Raw genomic sequence first — 24,866 nt, 5'->3', positions numbered from 1 at the left:
GCCATGGCACCAATAATATCCGCTAACACATGTCACTATTTGCATACACAAAATAATATGTAAATAATCTAAACCTGCACGAGGTTGACATATAAATAATATATGTATGTGCTTGTTTTAAAAGGAAATTTTTGACTTTGGAATAAGAATGCAGCGCAAGCCAGCTTGTAAAAAGTTCAATTCAACACGATGACTGGAAACTCACAGTACAAAGTGGAAAACTAGTGATTCTATATATTTGGAGTATATTTTGTGGTATAACTTTTTCGATTTGACTTTTTGTTTAAATCGAATCAAAAGTTTTTTAGATTAAATTTGAAAAAAATCAGTCGCTAAGGGGATAATATCAATAGTAATGTAACTAAAATTATTCCTATTCAACAAAATTTTAATTTTCAATATTATAACTGATAATCATAATAATCTTATCAGCAAACAATAAAGTAGGCATGAAAATTATTTTATTTCATTAATTCTTTATTTGAAATATGCATTTATTTAGTTCAAATTTTTGACAGATGATAAATATATTATGAAGAAAATCAAAATTTATGTTTGTATTTGAAAGGCAATGAATGCCCTGAGGCAAATATTTTATAAATACTTTCAGCTTTACAAATTCTAAATTATGTATAATATCCCGTGATTTTTCACGGGTCCGCGCTAATATAATCATAAAAATAGCAGCGTTACACAGGGTTCATCCAAATCATGGACTTAATCACTAAAGTAAATATTCTGAATAATATACTTTGGATAAAACTGAATTAACTATCTCAGCAGTTTTCAAACTTTTTAAAAGTAGTAAAAAAAAAAATCAGTATCAGACTTTACAGAAACGCATTTTTCTTACATGGTTGTTTTATAAACAATATATAGAAACAAACTAAAATTGGAAGATGACCTCATACTCTGTGTCTCGAACACAGAGCTAAGGTTAATAATTAATGAAATAATAATCGATAAATTAAAACAAGTGCACCCGTTGCAATAATTTATATTTTTTGGGTTCAATTATTATTTCTGTTAGTGACCTTCTTCTATAAAATTGTACCCGCATGTTAAAATAAAAAATAAACATTTTCAAAGAAAAGATCTTGTAACCGATTACTTTGTGATGGCACTATTTTTTTATTAAAAAGACAAATTTACGTTACTTTATTTTTATTTACACAATGTAATGTTCACTTTTTTGGAGTAAACATCTACATACTTCTGAAAAATCCCTTTTTAAGGGTATGTACAAATAAGGAGATGTAAACAAAGTCATTTGTCTTTTTAATAAAATGTTACAATAAAGTTAAAAAAATATGTTTTCCTTATTTTATGTATTGACATCTCGCGACCCCTATTTTGAACACCACTGAACTATCCAATAATATATATTTACGTACATTTCTTATAATAACAAATTGGCCATTCCTTTGTACTACAATTGGACCAACCTGAACACAACTTTAACAGTCTTAATCAGTTCTGCTCTTATAAAGTATAAGACTTAGAATAAAAGTCCTATGAATAAAAATAATAGTGAAAAAGTGGTTTTCAAATGGGGCAGAGAGAGTGCTGGAAATGTACATACATAACACATATATCTAAGTTTTATTGTAGGTACTCATTTGAGCTAAAATTGAACTATGTGGCGTTTTAACTTAATGTCGCTAAAAAAATAATTATTTGTATCAATACTTAGAACTAATAACATGACAGTTTTTTTAACACCGATAGAAGTCACAACATATTACAATATTACATCAATAACATTGATGTTAATCGCTGTAAATATGCACAAGACAGCACTCTTTTTTTATTTAATAAAATTGATAAACATTTTGATTATTCACTATTTTAACATTTTCCAACAAATAATCACTCTTGTGGATATAGCTACCTTGAGTATAAATTACAGGAAACAAATAATCACACTTGTGGATATAGCTACCTTGAGTAGAAATTACAGGAAACAAATAATCACACTTGTGGATATAGCTACCTTGAGTACAAATTACAGGAAACAAATAATAACACTTGTGGATAAAGCTACCTTGAGTACAAATTACAGGAAACAAATAATCACACTTGTGGATATAGCTACCTTGAGTACAAATTACAGGAAACAAATAATCGGTTTCTTAACCCCTAAAATAATCTTATAACACAAAAGTAAATCCTAACACAAATAGTACACTATGTAGTAAGTGGTAGGGACCAGGGATTTTGAAATAGTTAAAAATTTAAGAAGGAACGTTAACAGAAACTCACTCAAATACATCATGGTTATGACAAGTTGGATTATGTATTACTAGAATGAGCAATGAAGCTTACTTTGGAAATGTTTATAACTAAAGTTATAGTACAAAGCAGTATTAGATATTATATTATATCACAATCTTTTTTTTTATTAGTTTTCTCAAGCTCCTGTCCCAACAGCGCGATCAGATCTTTAAAAACAAAGCAATTAACATTCTTGCCGATCAGGTGTAGGACAAACCAATCGCCCGCACGAAACTTGGCAATGATCTGATAGATGTGATACTTGGGAACCAATTTGGCCTGAGTCATGATGATGTACGCCCTCAAACACGGCGAAGTTAGCGCGAAAAAGCGATAGATCAAAGCCAAACCTGAGATTATCGCTAGGAAAATAAGCCAGAACCACATAAAGATGAATACCTTTTCGTTAATGATGTTGAGGGGGAGAATGCACATAAGGTCTCTGGTCTGGATGCTTCCAGAGCTTCCATAGATCTTGAAGAGGCACTTGGTGACTTTGGGGAAGACTTGTTCCATGGGGTTGACGACGGAGGTGTCCAGGGGGTTGCGGTAGTAGGCGATCACAGTGGCACCGTAGCCACTGAACATCCCTGCCAGAAACTTATCCAAGAAAAGAATTTGAAGAATCTGAAAATTAAATTTAGTTCATTTATTTAGAATGTGTGTGTATTAATTGCTAATTGATTACCCGGTGAAGGTAGGTATTAAAAAACAACCGAAATATGAAATGTCAATTTCAACTTTATCACCGTGTCTGTAAGGATTGAGTGATTTCGCCTTGTAGCAGTTCACTTTCGCCCCGCTACATTTATGGAATTCTTTACACAACTCTATCTGCAGACCGCTTTCCTCTATGAGCCTCGCGGTCTATGGTTGATCGCAAGGCAGCGCGACAGAGGAGCTCCAGAGAGCCAGTACCAAACGGGCGGCCTTGGAGCGAAGACGGGTCAACGGGAAGGATTCGAGCAACTGCACCAGAAAACAGACTTTACGGGAGATTTTGATGGCTGATTAGCTAGCTGTTGTAATCGCTGGTCATAAACCTTTATAAATTTTACAGTTCTTTTCCAAGAGCTGTATGGCGCCCATTTGAGAAACAGGTCAGACAATATTCTTTGTAATCGTATGTCTCTAATTTAACTGATAAAATTGCTACCATTAATTCCAACCGTGCTTGCGATCTTCGTTTCGCAGCACACACCTTGAGATAATGTAATCCATGCTAATTTGAGAGTCTCATGTTTCTATTTGTTTTTAAATAAATGTCGTTAACTTCATCTTTCTTTTATTCAATATCAAAGCAATCCTTTCTGATAGTAAACCTAAACTGTTACAATGATGATGATAATTATCTTTTTACTTTTGCTTGGTAAAGATTTTAATATTTATTACAAATGCCGTTCAACGTGGTGTATTAAAGTTGATGCAATAATCTGTTACAATGGCGACCAACGTGTCTCATTAATTTTAGCCTTTATTTAATAATGTTACAGCCTGATTCTGAATGTTATGCTACGTATACATTCAAGAGCCAAACTGCCGAACTGAACCTCAACTTATGGGAAAGAAACGAAGCAACCGCAAATGGTGTGAAATGCCGCTTGCAGTTGATTCGTTCCTTTCCCGTAATTCGTAATACGGTTCGCGTTTCAGTTCACAAATGTATACATACCCTTACACATCGAGGGGGATCTCCTTAATTATAGAATATCAGATGAATGCAGCAATACGACACTAAAGGAACATGTAGAACGCAGCGGCACCGGGAAGCAAATGTGTAGAGGCACGCTGACATAGACACGCTGGTATAGATTGCACTTATTTCCTAATCAATAAATACTTGGAGCTATTGCAGAGGTGTTGAACATTCAATGAATGGTTCCTGGGGCAGAGGTATCCAAATTAAATGATTATAATAAACATGCAAAATGTAAAAACGGTGCTAAATAAATTTAATATTGTTGTTTTTTAAATTGTTGCATAAACAAACATTCTATTTAATTTAATACATTTTTAATAAAATTTCACCTCCTCAGAGTACTATGCTCTTAGTACATTGTACAGCACCCTTAGGGTGCTGAAATGGCGCTATACAAATTATCATGATGTGGTTTTTAATTTTTTATCAAAAATGACCTAACTTAAATAACTTTACACTATATATTATTTTTTATAGTTAGTATTAACACACTTTAATCGGGAAGAGTAGTTCTACCCGTTCGGTCGATTGATGCTTAACGTCGGGAAGGGTAGTTCTACCTTCTGCGCCCGCCTCATTTCAATGGCAGAAAAGAAGAAATTATCTGATGTTTTTATATGAACATTATATACCAATCTCTTTATAAAGGTCCCAACTATATGTACATAATTATCAAATTGCAATGAAAGTCTTTTTTTTGTATTTATCTTGGAGTCTTTTGTGTACATCGATATTTCAACTAAAATGGCTATTATTATTGAACACCTGACACTTGATAGGTATTGCGTTTGAAGATCAACGAAATAAGTAATTTAGATAACATATTCTGTTATTCTAATAATTCAATTCCTGGAACCAGGGTTTTTATGACCATGAAACCCGAAACAAATCTTTCTATCTCTGTTCCGCACCCACTCAACTTCTAGGTGCGAGCGAGAGGAGAGTGTCGAGCATTTAAAAACAGCAGGTATCGGCAAACACAGTTAGGCGGACCATAATAAATATTTACAAGTGCGTGCCAGTTTTTAAAAAGCAAATTGTCCTACGATTGTGTTCCGAGGAGATAATATTTATATTTGCTTTTTCAAACCTTTCAAAATGGATTCTGAAAATTACGAAAGTGATAACGAAATCGTCGCAGATAATTTATCTGCCTGTTCTAGTAATTATTTGCCTGAATTCCATAGTGAAAGAGAAGAATCTAGTGGAAGTGAAGAAATTCCTTGTAGGAAAAGAATGTCAGTGATGCCATTACAGTTCAGTGATTCTGAAGAAAGTGATATGGAGGAAGAACAAGGAAATATTAGATGAACAATTTTTAGACGTAAACTGTAACTGATTATATAAAGGTGATTAAAAACTTAAACCTAATAGTGTATGGTGAAAAAAATAAACAATATTATGTGAGCAATACGAGAAGCATTCTACGCTAAGTGATTATTCTAAATTTCATTTGAAAAAATAACCAATATTATTAGCACGTTCTGATGGTTTTGGTCCGCTGTATCGTGCGAGAGGCAATTGCACACGTGGTATTTCAATGAGTAATAATGTGTTACTCTGACGATACTTGAGAAGTGGCAATTGTTTTTGTTTTTATAATGATTTGGGCTTGGTGAAAATATAATAATTTGTAATTTTATAAAATTGAAACCTAGTTTATACTTAAAAAATTGAACACTAATGACTCAACTATGACTTTGTTTTCGATTTATTATGTTGCATTAGAAATAATACTTGGTTTTCAGCTACAAATTATATAGCTTGGGTATGCTGAGTTAGTATGTAGAAAATTTTATTGAAATATTTCCATTATTTACGAAGATATAGCGATTTAAAACAAATTAAACAAATTCGCGCGGGACCTTTATTTTCGCCCGTTTTCAGAGGTCAGCCGGCGAAAAAATAACCCGATCAAAGTGTGTTAATACTTAAACAAAACAAAACAACCAAAAAAAACGATGAGAGGCCTTTGGGAACATGAGGGGAGAGGAAGAGAGAGATGAGGCCATGGACTCTTCCCAATTGGGGACTTCGAGGAACCGAGAGGGAGTGGAAAGGATAGATGAGACCATCGTGGTGGACTCTTCCCTTGCGGGACCCTCAGGGAACCCAAGTAAAGAGGAACCTCATAAGAAAATAACGCAACTGAATCCTCCAGGGGATTCAGATTCGGGAAAGCAGGGACCCTCACAGGACCTGCAAACTAACTCCTGTAAAGACCCCCACCTCCAACCGGGACCCTCGAGGAACCGTGAGAGAAGGGGGGATGTAAAGGGGGACCGTCCAACAGCCACCACGGAGAAAGTACAATAAGAATTTAAGGTCCAAGGGTTCCAACCAGCGAACCTCAGAAGTCAGCGGGCGACTACAGAGAGGACCTCTTATTGGAAAACCCTGTATATTCAAAAAGTTTCGTTGACTGTAAAACTTTACCAGTCTTACTCATAATGAAATCCCTAATACGACGATAATACCCCGTATTAGCTATACAGGGGTGGGGGCCTATACTGGTCAGATTAAAAATCTTTACTCATAATCATAAATTTTCCCAATATAGCTCGACGGCTGGATTATGGAATATGATTTTTTTACAGTAGCAACACTTGAAAAATTTGACATTTCGCGGCGTGTTGCCAACTTCACGTTTATTCATATGTCAAAGAAGTAATCCAAGAGTTGGTTTGTTTATCTTTGAATAACCTAAAAATGGATAGTGTTGACATTAATTTGGAGGTAGAATTAAAAAGGCGCAAGCGTAACAAAAATTGGGGTGATGTTGAAAAGGTTTGTTAACTTTTATCTTGGCTCTAATGTTTTGTTTACTTGTTTGAAATTAGTGTAAGTATAATGATTGTTTTCCTTGTAGGCCTTGTTGAAGGACTGTGTGGCTGAACACGTGAGGGCTGTAGAGAATAAAAACTCGGACAGTAACACCCTAATTGCCAAGAGGGAAGCTTGGAAGCTTGTTTTATTAAAGTAAGTATACCTCCATAATATATCCGCATTGTTAACTTTTCTACAGATTAAACTTTAAGTTTGTCGCTTCGTAGCTTTGACATCCATTTCAAATGTAAAGGTGTGCATACCACATAATTAATAGCACACTATTTTTCAGATTTAACACACTAAGTGACCAAAAAAGAGATATGGGCCAGATACAAGCTCAATGGAAGATGCTGAAATTGGCTTGTAAGAGCCAATTGAGCCGGTATAGGAGGGAAGTGATGGCAACAGGTGGAGGTCCCCAACCACCAAGTCCTTCGCAGGATATTCTCTCGATGGTGGATTTGTTACCACATGAATTCGTAACCGACCAAAATATTGATGATAGCGATTCAACATTTAAAGCAAAGGTAAATATCTTTTTATCGAAGGAAGCAAATACTTTGTGGTGTGACATTATATATTAAATGGAAAAACATACTTTTTATATGAATTAATATTTAACAGCCAACCAGCATTTTTTTTTCAAAAGATAAGATGATAGTAATATTATTGAAATATTGATGGTTCTGTCTATATTTAAACTCATGTAAATCTTGCTTTAATTGTGGGAGTTATATTGGTAATTGTGTTTTATTATTACAGATGAATTTTCCTACATCAACCCCTCACTCCACACTGCCACACTCTGTTCCCAATAGGAAGTTGTCTTTTGAGGTAATATACCTAAACCTACTTAAATGATCAGCGCAACAATGAGTGCTAACTATTTGCAATATTTAAAGCAGTAACTTTTCAGTTGGACATAATCTTTTGTTTATATCAACAGGAAACAAGTGAAGCTGATTCACCACCACCGCCACTATCACCACAAGCATACACCATTCAGCATGTCCCGCTGCACGCTTGCCCTCCACCTCCACCTCGGAGGCGACCACGCCATAAAGTAAGTATTTCTTCACACCACATTTTTGTTTGCTCACCTGACTTTATTGTCGTACCAAAACTGAAAGTTTACTAAGAAAAACAATAACTCATATATGAATATTATTTTTTTTATGTATAAAATGCACGATAATTAAGAGATTTGCAGAGAATAGATTAAAACACCGTACTAGGTGACTGCCTGTTTCATGGTGACTAAAGTTGAATATAGTTATTTTGTATGTAGTGTTAACATATGGATTAATAAAAATAATAATTGTAAAGCGCCGTTTTTGTGAGAAATCACCTCTGCTGTACACTTTGTTATATATAGGCACTATCTAAGTTTATTATTTACAAAGATACATAAACATACTTACCTGGATTGGAAATTGGAAAAATTATAATAGAAAGTTGGAAATATGTAGAATAATTATGTTAAACCAGTTATGAAAAGTTTGTCATTTAATATTTTTATTTTCAGGAAGACGACTTAGCCCAAATGAAGGCGAACGTCTTTGAAGAAACAAAAAAAATAATGCACCTTGAGCACCAAAAAAAAATGGAGTACTTGTTCAGGCTCATGAAAGACGAATCCAGGGCCAAAATTCGTCTACAGGAAGTAGAGTCACAGACCAAGGTTAGCTTGATGAAGAAGGAAAGTGACCTTAAAAATTGTCTACAGGATGAAGAGTCGCAGACCAGGATTAGGTTCATGGAGGAGGAACACAAAATTAAAATGTCGATGCTGAAAGATGGATGGATAGCCAAATAATAATTTTATTTTATCTATATTTCATATTTTCGTTTACATTTATTAATGTTCTTCACTGTGCTATATAAAAATGTACAGACGTACATCAAATTGAATTCCTTGTAATATAAATAGACCAGCTCAACGCCCATGTAAACATAATGAGGAAATCTATAAATGGTTTCTCAGTTAGGTGAATTACACACTATAAATTAAGCACGTTGTAAACTGATTTCCCTAAAATAAAAATAAATAAACAATATTGATCATACCTTAGTCTTATTATTATATCTTCATTATTGTGTAATATGCATTTGTGTCGCAGGTACATTATACTATTGAGTATGTACATTTTTTCAGTGTAATATAATTATATATGTAGATACAATCATATTGAGTACATACTAATACATTTAAAAATGTTGATCAATGAACACCTGTCTAGTAGCATTTCCAATATGATTGATTGGGGCTACTTGTTCATTGTGTTGGGGCTACTTCCATGAAACCACCACCACCTGCTTCTGCTCCTGCACCCTCATCATGTTCTTCATCATCATCTATTCCAAATTACAAATCATAGCATTAGTACATACAAAACTCTAATGTAAGGAATATCTAAAAACTGACATATTATATTATGTTTCATTTTAACACATCTTTTATTTTGAGTTGTTTTCTTACCTAACTGAGGATCATTCATATCGATGGCAAGACAATGGAGAACAGCAAGAGCTACGATAGTTGTCTTGATGGTATCGAGAGATCCTGACATACCCCGCAGCAGGCAACGAAATCTCTGTTTCCATACCCCAAAACATCTCTCCGCCGTGTTGCGAGTAGATATTTGAGCCCTGTTATACGCCACTTCTCTGGGGTTTCTTGGGTTCCTAACTGGGGTGAACAGATATGGTGTAAAGGCATAACCTCCGTCTCCCAACAGTCGTCCGTTGAAGTGACCTTCTTCAAACCTCTGCTTGATGGAACTTTCCCGGAAAATACGAGCATCGTGAGTACTGCCTCTCCAATGAGCAACAATATCCATAATTTTTAGATCTGCATTGCACACCACCTGGAATGAATTTATTCATGCAATCAATGTTGGTTAATGTTTATATTTCAGACACGTATTGAGGTTATCACTTTACAAACTTGGACATTTAAGGAATATATCCCCTTCCCATTGATGTAATATTGGCCGGCATCACCCCCAACTTTCCTTATTTTAATGTGTGTGCAGTCAATGGCACCCATTACTCCAGGAAAACGTTTTATTCCTTGGAACTTTGCAACTGTTGATTGTTGCTCTTCAATACATTGTGGCATTTTAATGTACTGTGGAGCAAGGCGGGCAAATGCAGTTGCGACCCTTTTGGCAATACGGGACATTGTCTGTTGACTAAATCCATGTAAATCTGCACAATCATCTTGTATCTGCGAAAAAAATGTTATAATAATTTAAAAACTGTTTAGTTATCGATTTTGCTGATTTGTTTCACAGGAATGCAACTATAAACATTATCCTTACCTCGTTTCTGCCCCAGTATCGTATGGCACAAAGAACTTGGAGATCGGTAGATATTTTTCCACCCCGTTTGTTATTGACATGCAAATATGGCCGTACCAAATCGATCAAACGTCTCATATTTGCTTTGGTGAATCTATATTTGGACCTAAAATCTCCTTCCGTTAGCGCCGTAAATGGGTCATACCGCTTTTTGTATGTTTTCCGTGCCCGTGGTGGATGAATACGGTCAAGATTTGCCAAAGCTCCAGTCAAAACGTCAAAATTGTCAAAGTCAGCCATTTCCGAATTTATACGCTCATATACTGCCTAATCCTGGTCTTCGGGTGGGTTAAATTCTGACGTCTGCTAATACGGTCAGATTAGGCAATGCGCATGCGCGCGAGTTGCCGCTAGTATGAGTAAAAATTTCACTTAACCTGTCCGTATTATCGTAGTGTTGCGATTATGAGTAAGGCTGTACATGTTTACGAAAGATTTGTCAAAGTTTGTGAATTTTTTATTAATAATTTTTATATGAAACGAAAAAAGTGAGTGACAATGATCTTTATAATACATCTGTGTAATTAAATACTTTTTTCAGTTTCATATAGAGTGGTATTTCTACAGTTTATTGTATTCTTACAGTTTACAAGAAAACAGTGATGCCAAGGAAGCAGGGCGTTTTGAAACAGACAGTATTTTATTCATTTTTAAATAATGATTTATTAATTCTAGGTTATATAATAAAACTTATATTTAGAATCGGTGTTTGTTGATATTGATATATGAATAAATAATTTATGAGTCATAATATTTTTCACTGGTGTTCTCCATTGACAACTACTCATACGAAGTGGTCGATCAATTCACCTACCTGGGCTCCAGCCTGACAGAGAACAATGAGGATCCAGCAGAAATCAGAAGGAGAATCACAGCAGCCAACAAAACATACTTCTTTTTGCTGCCAGTGTGTCACGTAGTGTCCACAGAAAAACCAAAATAACCATATACACGGTGTCCGGAAACTCGTAGTACAAGCGGGAAACTGGAGAATCTACACCACATGGGGAACCCAAAAAAACATAAAGTTTTTTGATTTGAGCATTTTTAAAAAAAAAAAAAAAAACCAAAAAAAAATATTTTTCGGCTATTTTAGGGTTAAAGTTTTTTCTGGTGTTTAGAGTTGAATAATAGATGTTTTAACCCTGCAGAGCAGAAATATTTTATGATTACACCGGGTTAAATGAAGGGTGATTTCAAAATAATGCTTCAAATCCGAGTTTCTTCATTTGTTTTACTTTCAAATAGTTTTAATTAGTTGGATACTTTGATCTTCAGTAATAATTTATCAGAATTTGATTAAAAAAAAAAAAAAAAAAAAAAAAAAAAATCAACTTCAAACTCGATTTACTCGATAACGAAAGCTCAAATAAAAAAAAAAATATACTACAAAATCGACTCCAAATGTGATGTAGATTCACCAGTTTCCCGCTTGTACTACGAGTTTCCGGACACCCTGTATAAGACCATTGTAAGAACTGTATTGGCATATGGATGTGAGGCGCTGACACTGACGGTAAAGATGGCTGAAATGCTGGATACTTTTGAAAGAAAGGTGCTGAGAAGAATATGTGGACCCGTGAAAGAGGGCGAACAGTGGCGTATCCGGCACAATATAGAATTGTACGATATATATAAGGCCCCTAGCATCTCTGCACACATGAGACTCCTCAGGCTGAGATGGGCTGGGCATGTACAGAGAATGCCGGATACACGCGTCCTAAAAAGAATTCTGACTGGTCACCCAGGTGGAAAGAGAAAAGTGGGAAGACCCAGACTGAGGTGGGAAGATGAGGTAAGAGGGGATGCAGCACAGCTTCTCCAGGTGACAAACTGGAAGTCAGCCGCTGAAGACAGGAGGAGTTGGAGGCGACTGTTGCAGGAGGCCAAAGCTCGATATGGGCTGTAGCGCCATCGAAGAAGAAGAAGTTCTCCATTGAGAAAAAATTATTATATAAATTTCATTGAAATACAGAATAAATAGTTCCTACACAATATCCAGGTAGGTACGTTTGAATTTTCGCAAAAAAATGGCACCATCCTTAGTTATTTTGTTTTATTTAAAATTAGTAATTTAAGTAAGTAGGTACCTGCCAAGAAATTATCGTCATATGAATGCAACTTTCACATCACTAACTGGCCTCTCTGATTGGTCACAACAATGGAACTCCGATCTGTCTCCCCTAAATGGACAGGGTTCACCAATTTTGCCTAACTCAATTTTAACAAAAACAAATTGAAGAAAAATTATAATTTTTTTTTAAATCGTTTTTAGGTTTAGTATATAAATATTTGTAAGCCCTACTTTCATCCAGATTACGAAATTAGCGACGGGCGAAGCGCTTAGCTTGCGCACAGAATGGATATTTTTCAGACAGCTACTAGCGCAAACTGACAGGTTTAAAAGGAAATTTACTTACAACATTGCCAAAGTTCAGCATCTCGCAGAGGAAAAATTGATAAGCCAAGAAGTTCCGTGTGAATAAGTTGGTGTCAATGAGATGCTTGATCAACCGCAGTCGGCGCTCCTCGTCCCACTCCGTTGGCATTGCTGGTGAATCTGGAAGTGTCATTAAGGCTCAAATTATAAATGATTAAAGTATATAATATTTTGCGCAAAAAAACACGATATACTGGGAAACAACTTGGGTGCGCAAATAGTTTGTGCAAAAGTCGCAACCATTTGAAGTATAGGGTTTTCCAATAAGTAGATGTTACTTTTGAAGCTGTCATTTTTTGATATTTGACAAGAAACTACGCCATTAATAAAAATGGAATGATACACGCTTCAACAACGCATTGAAATTATTAAAATTCACTATTATTAATTATTAGAATTCCATCGAAAATTCATCTTGAGTGATGAGGCCCATTTCCACCTCGGTGGCTTCGTCAACAAGCAAAATTGTCGCATCTGGGGTCGGAAAACCCAAGAGTTATTGTTGAAAAGCCTCTCTATCCTCAACGTATGACTGTTTGGTGCGGTTTATGGTCCGGCGGAGTCATTGGACCTTACATTTTCGAAAATGAGGCTGGAGCAACAGTTACGGTGAATGGATTGCGCTATCGAGAGATGATTAATTCTGATTTTTTATGGCCGGAATTGGATGGTATTGATCTGGACAACGTTTACTTTCAACAAGACGGCGCTACGTGCCACTCAAGTAACGAAATCATTGATCTTTTACGGGAAAAGTTTCTTTGAATATCAAAATAACACCTCTTATTGGAAAACCCTGTATATGCAAGCCATTTGCGCATTATACAATTTTGCTGTCTTAACGTATATGCTTACTTAAAAATTAACGTTCATGCAAGCGAGAGTTTGTTCAAGTAGATTGAGCGTGTAGAAGAACCTTATATTTTCATACCCTATTATCATGTAAATCTTTGATTGATTGAGGAGTAGGTAAATATTATAATAATACAAAGTAATCTACAAAAATACAAAGTATTATAGCAAAGAAAGAGATTAAAGAGTTTACGCAGGCGGTTCAAAGACTGATTAAAATAATATGTATATACAGAGTGCGGCAAAACAGATAGTGCAAAAACAGACAATGCAGTTTTGACGAGTATTAAAAAAAAACGCAACTTACAGAAATGGGGTTTATTTTATTTTATTCGGTACATCATGCCGTTTTATGCATCAAGTCCTGAAGTTAACATCAGAAATATGATGGCCCCCTTAAGTGATACATTGATGAAGGCAATTTCTGAAGTTTTTGGCTGCATTTTTGCACATCTTGACGGGTATAGCGATGATTTCTTCCCAAATTGTAACAAATTGCTGCTGGGCGGTGACGAAAGAACGGCGATTTTTAAGAAACGTGCGGACCAAACCATGGAAATGACTGAAATCCGCACGACCCTCCCGACACAATGAGACCCCTCACAGGTTCCTATCCCATCACACGGCATCTACCGGCCCTTCACAACGGCACTGTCTGTTTTGCAGGTATATTATTTTCAGCTGTTTTTTTGATATTGTAGTGCAAAAATGAGAGGTAGCATTTGACAAATTTTAGCAACCATTCTTTTGCAAAAAATTTTCAAAAGTCTGAAGAAAATGGAATAGGGGAAGGAAAATGAGGTTGGGAAATAAGCAACCATTCAGATCGGGCCACTAAACATCTTTCAAGCCATTCTAGGCAACATTTCGATTCTCAGCATTAGGTTCTCACCAGGTGGATACTGGAGTCACTCTGAAGAGATGGTGGATTCTTATTAACTACAGGATTTTCCAATAAAAGGTGTTATTTTGATATTCAATCGTAAAAGATCAATGGTTTCGTTGCTTGTGTGGCACGTAGCGCCGTCTTGTTACGTTGTCCAGATCAATACCATCCAACTCCGGCCATAAAAAATCATTAATCATCTCTCGATAGTGCAATCCATTCACCATAACTGTTGCTCCAGCCTCATTTTCGAAAAAGTAAGGTCCAATGACTCCGCCGGACCATAAACCGCACCAAACAGTCACACGTTGAGGATGGAGCGGCTTTTCAACAATAACTCTTGGGTTTTCCGAGCCCCAGATGCGACAATTTTGCTTGCTGACGAAGCCACTGAGGTGGAAATGGGCCTCATCACTCAAGATGATTTGCATTTTATTCACTCAAGTGAATTTTAATAATTTCAATGCGTTGTTGAAGCGTGTATCGTTCCATTTTTATTAATGGCGTAGTTTCTACTTGTCAAATATCAAAAAATGACAGCTTCAAAAGTAACATCTACCGAAATAGCGGGCTATTCAAAATAACACCTCTTATTGGGAAAACCCTGTATTTTTATGTATTTGTTGCGAAAAATGAAGGTGATTAGTTTTAAAAAAATTATACTCACTGAGACCATCGGTAAGACCTTTAATCCTTCCACCCTCAAAAACCTTCCACAGGGCATGAGGGAGATAGAACATGAAGGCCTGGAGGGGCAGGATGATGCAGACCCACTGGTAGTACTGGTGGTTCAGTTCCGCCTCTTCCCCCGGCACGTGGGGCCCCACCCCAAAGTGCGCCATGTTGGTACCTACCACACCTGAAATACCAATTTATTTGGCTTAAGGTTCTATGATTTAGAATATATTAGGTCGACAAATTTATCTATGCAGTAACTTTACAGCCTAAACACCAACAAACAAAACATTTTGTTCAGAGCGAAAAGCTCATTTTATCATTTCTGTCCATACAGGGTGTCCGGAAACTCGTAGTACAAGCGGGAAACTGGTGAATCTACATCACATTTGGAGTCGATTTTGTAGTATTTTTTTTTTTATTTGAGCTTTCGTTATCGAGTAAATCGAGTTTGAAGTTGATTTTTTTTTTTTTTTTTTTTAATCAAATTCTTATAAATTATTACTGAAGATCAAAGTACCCAACTAATTAAAACTATTTGAAAGTAAAACAAATGAAGAAACTCGGATTTGAAGCATTATTTTGAAATCACCCTTCATTTAACCCGGTGTAATCATAAACATAATAAAACATCTGTTATTCAACCCTAAACACCAGAAAAAACTTTAACCCTAAAATAGCCGAAAAATATTTTTTTTTGGTTTTTTTTGAAAATGCTCAAATCAAAAAACTTTGTTTTTTTGGGTTCCCCATGTGGTGTAGATTCTCCAGTTTCCCGCTTGTACTACGAGTTTCCGGACACCGTGTATATAGCTACCATATACTAAACATGTTTTTTGATTTTTGTTTGTTTTATTACTATGTACGCATAATCTCTGCTCTGGAATCGAATCGAGCTTCGGGGTGAAATTAAAGTCAATGTAATGTTGTTGTTTTAAAAGTATGGGGGGCCTCCACAGGGCCTTGGGCACTGCCTTATATATAGTATACCTAATTATAATTATTATCCTATTATTAGGAAGGTACTAAGAATTTTGGTAAACTTGTCGAATTCCGCTGCATACATAGAGGCTCTTTAAAAAAACAACACTTGATTTTAACTTAAATATGTAATGAAGACAACTATTTAAGTTGGGGGTTTAGTAAACATGCACAAAATAGGGTTTTAGGGTTTAGTTTGGGTTATTTTAATAATTTATGCGTATTTCCCATCCTTCAAACTTAACTTTGATTGAAAAAAAATGGAAATTTAATGCATCTTTTACCATCTCCCACCACATAGTTACGTCTTTTAGTAATTAAGTTGAAACCAAGTGCTATTTATATATTTTTTGCGTATTCGTGCAGAGGAATTCGACAAGTTTATCAGGACTTTTTTTCATTCGATAGTTTTGTAGTCAGTTTCTAGCTAGATTTGAATACTACAATAAAAAAATTCACACGAAGGCTAGGTGTACAAAAAACGTCAACTCTGTGACGTTCTTTCGAATAATTGAATGATGCAAACCAGAATGAGTAGGTAAAAAAAAACTGTTTCATATATACGAAGTGATGTAACGATAAATATTACCTTTTAGATGTTTTTTCACAGTGTAAGTTCCATAAAGCCAACAGTAGCTGTTTGTGGCATCTTTGTTTTTGACATCGTCGCCTATACAATGAATCGGTTCCCCAAAAAATTGCTTACTTGATATCATTAGGGTAAATACGGATAATAACACAACTGTTACCCTGTAATGTAGTTTAAATATGTTATTGTCGGTACTAACATCACCGAATCTCAAAATTCCCATTAATGGCGCGAATACCCCACTAACAATAAAACCACTTTCTTTCTTAGTCATGGTGGTGCTGTTTTTTGGAATCACATAAGTTTGATCTATATTCTGTCCGCAATCACAACAATATGGAAGATTTAACACAAATTGTGCAAAAATCACTTCAACTAATTTCGTACAAATTTGCGAACCTCGAAAATGCTCGAAAACTGCGAAAACTAACGAATAAACAGTAAACCAATCGCAGCAAAAGAAGGAATCGAAAACATTTCCACAGATTAAAAAAAAAAAATTCGTAGCTACCTACGTAAAACGATAATAATAACACAAATAGTGAATTATTTATCTAGAAACCTTTTTGTAATACTTCCATAGTAAAAAAAAAGCTAACTAGGGCCCTTATTATTAATAAAAACTAAGACATTACTATTGATATTTTGGAAAATTTGTAAAAGCTCATTTTTCGAGGATAAATTTTGATCGGTAGAACACCTAAAGTGTCTCAATAAGATTATTTATTAATTTATTGACTGAGCGCAGCGAAGTCCTGTATTAATTCGACATTTTGGAATTTCATTTGTTTGTTACGTTCCTGTTCCGGTTCTGTTGGCTGTGTTGGATACAACTTTTTCATACCGCCAGAATTTACATGATCGTGATTCCTACTACAAGCTATTAAATCGGAATAATCAATATTATGCTACATATCGAGCCGAAGACAGTTTGGAAAAGAATTTTCATCCAGGCGGTGACATTTTTTTAAACAAATTGTACATTAATTCCCCAAAATCCCTCAATTTCTCAATAAAAAAATGTTAAATATTTAGTGTCCCAAATTATTAATATTTTTCGTGATGCATAAAAATACTTACTGTGATGACTACCAGCTGCTCCATTATTTTTTTGTTTTTTCGCAATAATGTTTTGTGAACCATTATCTAATTTTTAATATTTATATTTTGCAAAAAAACGTGTATATTTTAACAAATTAGTATAGTTTCAAAGATCCGGAAAACGTTTTGTGAAAATGCTTCTCTGTGCCATTTTTTAAGTTATACAAATTTTTTGGTTTCGAAAAAACAGATGCGGCATTACAAACGTACTTGATAAATCTTCCCCGATAGTGAATTCTTTTGTCCGAAGGGGAACATCCAATATTCTAAATCCGAGAATTCTAATTAGTCTGTTTAGGAATTTGGCGCGAATATTTAAATTTGACTTTATAAAGTAATCGTTAGGTTTTCAGAATCGACTAATAAATAACAAACCATCGCGTAGGTATTATGAATAATTCCATGTCAAGCTTAGTGATAAAATAATAATGCTGTAGAAAAACTTTAATTCATTGAGTTGATGAAAGTGACTTTTTAGATAATTAAATGAAATCTATTAAAGTTTTAAAAAACAACAAAAATAAATTTAAATGCGACAATTTAATGTTCTGTCTATTCAACTTCAATTTAAAAACTTGCTCCTCTCTTTTATTTTTTCTGTATCATGCAGTTTTAAAATATGTTTTTTTTTTTTTTTTTTTTTTTTTTTTTTTTTTTTTTTTTTTTTTTTTTTTTTAAAGAAAGACAAACATTCCCAGGTTACGAATAACCCAACAATGTTTGAAAATCTCCTACTACCACCACAGAAAGCCGAAAATGTTGCTTGTGTTGTGATGGAGGACTTAGCCAGCCGAGGAATCGAACACGCGACGCTCGGGTGAGACCCAAGCGCTATGCCCACTCAACCACTGACCGGTATGTATTACTATATTATTTTATTTTTATTCTATCTCCAATTTAAAAGCTAGTTTCCGTTTTCATTATCTTTTCTTGTATCTTATGTATATTTATATGCACTAAAACATCTACCACGTATCATGTTATTTTTTCAAGTTTTTTTTTGTTACCTAAAATTTTTATAGTTTTTTTGTGAAATGTTAAAATCTCGTCAAATTTCATCTGGGTGTCGATAGTCAAAAATAATTATTGGTTTCCCATAGGGCCTATGCATTGATGTATGTATTAAGGGCATTTTTAAGGAAAAGAAGGCTCGGTGATTTGAGGAATTTTTTGATTAGAAATGTTAAACTTTTTTTTCGATGTTAGTCCAAATTTACGTAAAAACTGTATTTTTTTTAATGTAAGCTATTTACCATAAACTGACAAAATGCTGGTGTGTTGTTGCTGTTGTGGGCATGTCTGATATGCTGGAAGTTAAGTCAATTTTCCCTCACTTTATGTGAAACTGATTAATCTTTTCAAATATCGTAATTTGTTTTTGAACAAATAATATACAATTTCAGTAGCTTATCAGAGGCATAGGAGTCGAAGCATATCATGTAAATTGATGAAATCAGTAGGTATTGTTTTAGATCAGTAGGTATATGCTTCTTGTGATTTTCTGTCCAGTGGTTTCAGTCCCAGGAGCGGTCCAGTGAAGTCCGCTGCGGGCGCCAACTTGCCAAAACACCTTTGGGGATCAGGTGAGAGGCACGAAATGAAAAGACGTGTCGCGAAGGTCACAGTGTTTATTGATGAGTCAGGTGGCCGTAATGAGAGTGACGTAGGACAGATGTATTCACCGGTTGCTGGATGTGATGGCTGGTCAAGCGCGGGTCAGTGAGTCGACGCTGGGCGCTGGTGACCGGGACTCGATGATGGTCAGGCACTGGCGATCTTGGGAATCAGTACTCCAGTGCTGACGGGAAGGCCGAAGGTGCGGTGGACCTTGAGCGGGAGCTGCGTGTCCTCGTGGTGGTCATGGTGCGTGGATGAAGCGCTGGTCAGAGACGCTGGAACCAGGGATGATATCCCGATGGAGTCCATGATGTGCACGTGCGAAGCCGGGAGTATTGTCCTTCGCGCAAAGGTGCGCGGATTATCATTCGTGAGATTTGTCCGCTGACGGCAGATTGATGACTGACTGACTCCTCGCTGCGTCGGGCTTATTTATACTGTACGGCCGGCAGCAACAGTAGGTAGATGAATTGCAACTAAATCGGAGCCACTCGCTCAGTCTGGCTCTTTCAGGAACTTTTGGTCGCGCTGCGTTAACGCATAGGCGATAGGCTCGAACCTTCTGGCGAGTTGTCGTAATGTGCCAGACCGACTTGCGATCGTATTGTCGCAGGTAGGCAAGTAGATGCTTATAGCAGGTAGGTTGCTTTGTTTACAATTTAACTGTAAGTAGATACCTAAGTAGGTCGAGCTCTATATTATTAATGAGACATTCTGGATGTTCTCTTGTCGCCACACACCAATGAGCAAAGGCGCTAAACCTAACCTAACATCTAAAACAGCAATCTTCAGGTTTTTCGCCTTGGATCCGAGCTGGCCCTGATCATAATATTTCAAAACGGAATATTAATGAAACGGAGGTGCCTATGAAATAATTCCAAATGGTCAGTAACTATTTTTTTAAATAAGTTTGTTTTCGACAGCGAATGATTGCAAATTTTGGAAGCGGAAATTAACCCACTTCCCGACATCCGGTCAAGCTAAAACTCGACTGGTTGTCGATGACATGTACGCACACGCGCACATATACGTATTTCTCTAAAATCGAACGATAGTACAGCAGTTAATATACGAAATAAATGTAAAACTCTACATGATCGGCATCTGGAAAGGTCGATAGTGCGGTTGACTTTGGTCCCTGGGAAGGTTGGTTCGAACATCTGCCAAACCATTTTTTTAAGTGTTAAAAGGCATTTAAAAATAGATGTATTACATATTGATTTTTTTATTATTCGTATTGAATATTTATTTAATAATTACATTGTACATTGTAAGTAAATTGACAAAATTTGTCATCCATAAAAATAATATAGGTACTTAGTGAAAAAAGCCATAAATCATAATTTATAAGCGACAATTGGAAACTTAAGTTTGCCTTGGAGCTTTCCTCCGATACCAGCAGTAGAAGGTATAAAATTTTATTGAGTTTTTCTCACTTTTAGTCCTAGCCATAAACCAGATTCTGGGTGCATATTAAATGTATCCTTTGCCAAAGCAAACGGAATCGTTGTTTTCTCAGTGACAACCAGTTCGAAGTGGGCTAAAACGTGGAACCATACTGCTTTGGCTTCCATAAGAGCAAATCTTGCGCCTGAAAAAAGTTAAAAATCGTTCAATCAAAAAATCTGGAATATTTTTCTTCAAAGATCTATTTCATAAAGATCAAAAATTCATTTGTGGAATAAGTCAAATGTTTTACCTATGCATAGTCGAGGTCCAATTCCAAACGGAATGTATGTAAATGGTTTGATAAAAGATTTGTTTTCTTCAGAAAACCGTTCAGGATCAAATTTTTCAGGATCTGGGAAGTAATCCGGGTTGTGGTGAATAGAAAATATGGGAATCAGTAGTTCGTCACCAACAGCAATCTAAGCCAAATAATAAAAAAGAAAAAACACTTAGGTAGGTACAATAAAAAATATTAATTCGCACGAGAGTGGTTTATTTATGACTCGCACCGAGTTCATCGAGCAGAACATTATTTTTTTATGGTCTATTCACCGCTCGGATTCTTATCAGAAGTGCTTTTTTTTAAAGACTCCAGTTTTTTTGTCATTTTCAATACTTACATGTAATTTCCTTGAGGAGTTTTCATTTTGTGGTGGAAAGGTGTATGGCTTGACGCAAACTCTCTCCAGAAAACCATCAGGTGGCCAAAGTCTCAAGGTCTCTGAAAAAATACAAGGTAAAAAAGGTTCACGACAAGTGCATTGCAAAAGTATTACAATTATTTTCTTTTGTTCTAACGTAATCTTTGGGCTTAGTACATTAAAAACGTCAAAAATCACGTTGCTTAAATTTGAAATTTCATAGTTGTGTTATGGTTGTGTTCAATCGTGTTCAATGTTGAACTTTTGTTATGTGAATTTCGCGGTGAAAATAGTTAGGTAAACTTTTACCACTTAGGAACTTATTTTACCTACGACTAACGTTCTTATTACGCATAAAAAAACCTTCGTTTCAACAATGAGATGGTGTTGGTGTCATGCATAAATAAACCACAACTTACGTACGAAATCTCGTAAATCCTAGGTAAGCTGTGTAAGTGTTGTTCAATTTGAATATACCTGATATGACCATGTCGATGTATTTCATGTTGGATAGATCTGAATACGAAGGTTTTCCATTTGTCTTGGCGTAGACTTCATCAATTTCGTCGTGCAGTTTAGCTTGAGCCTCTGGGTGTCTCGCCAGTTCGTATGCCATGAAGCAGAGAAGGGACGATGGCGTTCCGAATCCAGCTATCATGAACGCCACCGCTTGGGCCGTGATCTCGTCGTGAGTCCATTCTGTTGGCGAAAAACGCTATTTTCATTTTGATGTTTCCCACATAGGTACGGTTGCAAGTTACACAAAGCACAGAGGCACAAATTGGGGCTCCCCGAAATCCATCATCTCATATAATACCTACTGAAAATTCCTGCCTCCATTGTACAGAGATAAAAAATACATTTGCAGAGAAAGTCATCATGTTAAGAGTATTGATTTAGATTTTAAAATGAATTTTAATTTTGCGTAATTAAAAATTAAATTGCTAAAATTAAAAATTTCCCAAACCCATTCAGTTTCTTTTTATAGTAATTAAGGTTAATCGAAAGGTTTTATTTAAAAATATTTCATATTAGCCGTGGCCAGCGATCCCGAATATTTACCTTAAATATTATTATGTAATACTAATCACATAATAATATATGTATTGGTTCCATGATAACTCAACACAGTGACAATTCAACACACTTTTAAAAAGTGATATAAAGTCATTAGAAACGATGAAATCTTTTTTAACCTAACCTACATAACCCAGTTAATAAAGTTTTTGTTTCATCACTTTCCATGACTTTATATAACTTTTTAAAGAAATGATGAATTATCATTGTGATGATTTATCTGGTTACCTAATATATTATACATGGTGACCTGATAACTCCTCAAACATGACAATTCAACATACCTATAAAAAGTACTATAAAGTTATGAAAAGTGATGAAACAAAAACTAGGTTTAATAGGTTACACGTGTAATTATTTAACCTAGTTTTTGTTTCATTACTTTTCATAACTTTATAGCACTTTTTATAGGTGTGTTGAATTGTCATTTTGAGGAGTTATAATGAAACCATTATACATCTCTCTTCTTCAATAAGGAACTTGAGTGGAACATATTATGGCTTAAAAAACAGGTGTTCATAAACATAGATCAAGAAATGCTGATTCGGAATATATAAGTTGTATTATATATATGTAATTACACACAGAATTAATAAATCGTCATTTAAAACAATCTGATTAGCCAGGTACTACCCCACATTCGTCCTCCCCATCTCCTTCCCCCCTACTTCCTAAAGCCTCACAACATACCTTAATTGGAGATGTCATAGTTTCACTGGCTCCAGATGGTTGGGAGCAGTTGGGATTCTTATGCGGTATTCACATTTTTACGTAGCGGTTTGAATCGAAGTAAATAATAAAAATAGTCAAACTCGTCACTTGCTAGTTCTTGCAACCGCCGCAAGTGGCAGCAACTTCGGTCGCTAAATTCTCACCATCAGCGTCGGAGAGGCAAAACACGGACTAATCGCCCACACCGTTCCCAACGCGCCCTGCCTCGCCCTCTTGAAATCCTGACCTCAGTGCGTCAACACTGTACTGAACTTCTGTCCCTTATTAACTTTAACATACCTTTGAGACGTACACGACATACAGTGCTATTCCACACGCTAAATTATAAAACAAATGCAGTATCTAATTCGACAATTAACCAAGCTCTTCATACTCTAAATAATATTTGTCTTAACTCTAACATTGACATTTGTCTTAACTCTAACATGGACAATGGCCGCCCACATTCCGCTCACCGATGAAGAACCATGTAAGCTTGACCATTCTACCCCCTTTCCATTTGCTTTCATAAACTCAGTGCTTATTTCGTAATTTAAATTCAGAGAGAGAGATTAAACTTAGTTTGGATTATGTTTTGTACCCACAATGTTTTCTATGCCCCATATGTATAAAATGTGTTCCATGTGATGATCCTTTGTATGTTGTAATGTTGCCCTTTGATATAATATAACGTTGAAACCTGACTCCTTTGTCTTTACTGAACCTCTTGTCTCGTTCTGAATGATGGTAGCGGAAACTGATAGCTGACCCCACGCCTCGAGAGAGAATCGACACCATGCCTTTATAAGAGCTAGTCAGAGGTAATGATCAGGGATAGAACCCCTGATGCTATCTATGTTGAACGACTTATATTCTAAATGCTACGAATATTACACAGTATATTGCACTGCCACCCAACGCATATTACACAGTATATTGCAACATTAAAAAAAGGTTTAAACCGTAAGACACTCACACCCTGTGATTGGTCGGCAGGTTCTGATAGCACTTAAACCGCTACCTCAAGGGTTGGCCAGCCGCGTGCATTAAGAATGTAGATAATTTTTTGCCAATTTGCGATGCGTATGCTCACACTCGGGTCACTATTGCAGTTTACAAATTCTTTTAAAAGAATTCATGTTTTTTGTAAATCTTGCTAAATATTTAAATTGGGTCTTTTGTTTTCACACCGACTCGAGTGGGATTGACTTTCCTTTTAAGCAAAAAAATTTAGTTACGTATGACGTCTCGCGTACCCCGTCAGATTTCGATCGTTTTGGCAGGCTTTGAAAAATACCAACTTTGAAATAATGAAATCAACACTAAAAAAACTTCAAAATACTGGTATTTAAGTTAGAAGGTGAAATCATAATCATAATTCCTTATTGGGGTACATGGGTCAAATAATTAGACTTCTTATCTTTGTTTTTTCAAGATATTAAGTTCATGAAGATATACGGACATTGTAAGCTGAATAACATTGCATAAAGGCTTTAAATTCCAAAGATAAAAAAGTTATGCATATTTCATGATAATAGGGTTCACCTCTGAGAATTGTATTTGTTACCTCAAATATACCATTAACAATTTTCTGCTTTATAGTTAAGAATCTTCTTCTACCTGTGATGGAGGAGTTGGTAGAGGTTAAAGTGGAATGATGTAATTATTCAGCCAGTCGACGGC

At 35.6% G+C, this 24,866-nt stretch overlaps 2 protein-coding genes across 2 annotated transcripts in view; both read right to left on the bottom strand.

Annotated features, from left to right (window-relative positions):
• LOC149419277 (innexin inx2-like) lies at window positions 1-17,077 on the bottom strand. Its single transcript, XM_089638198.1, has 4 exons — window positions 16,588-17,077; window positions 15,010-15,201; window positions 12,585-12,724; window positions 1-2,901 (listed from the first exon to the last, which is right to left on the bottom strand). The coding sequence occupies exons 1-4, from the start codon at window positions 16,859-16,861 to the stop codon at window positions 2,374-2,376; spliced, it is 1,134 nt and encodes a 377-aa protein (XP_089494324.1). The 5' UTR covers window positions 16,862-17,077; the 3' UTR covers window positions 1-2,373.
• A 3,437-nt stretch (window positions 17,078-20,514) lies between these two features.
• LOC149419276 (uncharacterized) overlaps window positions 20,515-24,866 on the bottom strand; it is a 55,492-nt gene continuing 51,140 nt past the window's right edge. The window contains exons 24-27 of the mRNA XM_089637963.1: window positions 21,873-22,094; window positions 21,375-21,475; window positions 21,005-21,173; window positions 20,515-20,896 (exon numbers count right to left, since the gene is read on the bottom strand). Coding sequence (XP_089494089.1) covers window positions 20,724-20,896; window positions 21,005-21,173; window positions 21,375-21,475; window positions 21,873-22,094 — 665 coding nt within the window. The 3' untranslated portion in view covers window positions 20,515-20,723. The remainder of the gene's footprint in view (window positions 20,897-21,004; window positions 21,174-21,374; window positions 21,476-21,872; window positions 22,095-24,866) is intronic.

This window comes from Hesperophylax consimilis, chromosome 12, assembly GCF_061612785.1.
Source record: "Hesperophylax consimilis isolate HC1 chromosome 12, BYU_Hcon_1.0, whole genome shotgun sequence".
In the NCBI taxonomy this organism is placed as follows: Eukaryota; Metazoa; Arthropoda; class Insecta; order Trichoptera; family Limnephilidae; genus Hesperophylax; species Hesperophylax consimilis.
The sequence above is the reverse complement of the archived record's forward strand: the minus strand, read 5'-3'. Positions and strand labels throughout refer to the sequence as shown.

What these genes read in the sequence shown, in the direction of transcription:
- LOC149419277 (XM_089638198.1), bottom strand. Translation starts at nt 16,861, where the DNA reads ATGACTAAGAAAGAAAGTGGTTTTATTGTTAGTGGGGTATTCGCGCCA. An exon ending in TGTGAAAAAACATCTAAAAG is followed by an intron (nt 15,202 to 16,587) that starts GTAATATTTATC and finishes TTGGTATTTCAG; the next exon opens with GTGTGGTAGGTACCAACATG. An exon ending in AGGTCTTACCGATGGTCTCA is followed by an intron (nt 12,725 to 15,009) that starts GTGAGTATAATT and finishes TGACACTTCCAG; the next exon opens with ATTCACCAGCAATGCCAACG.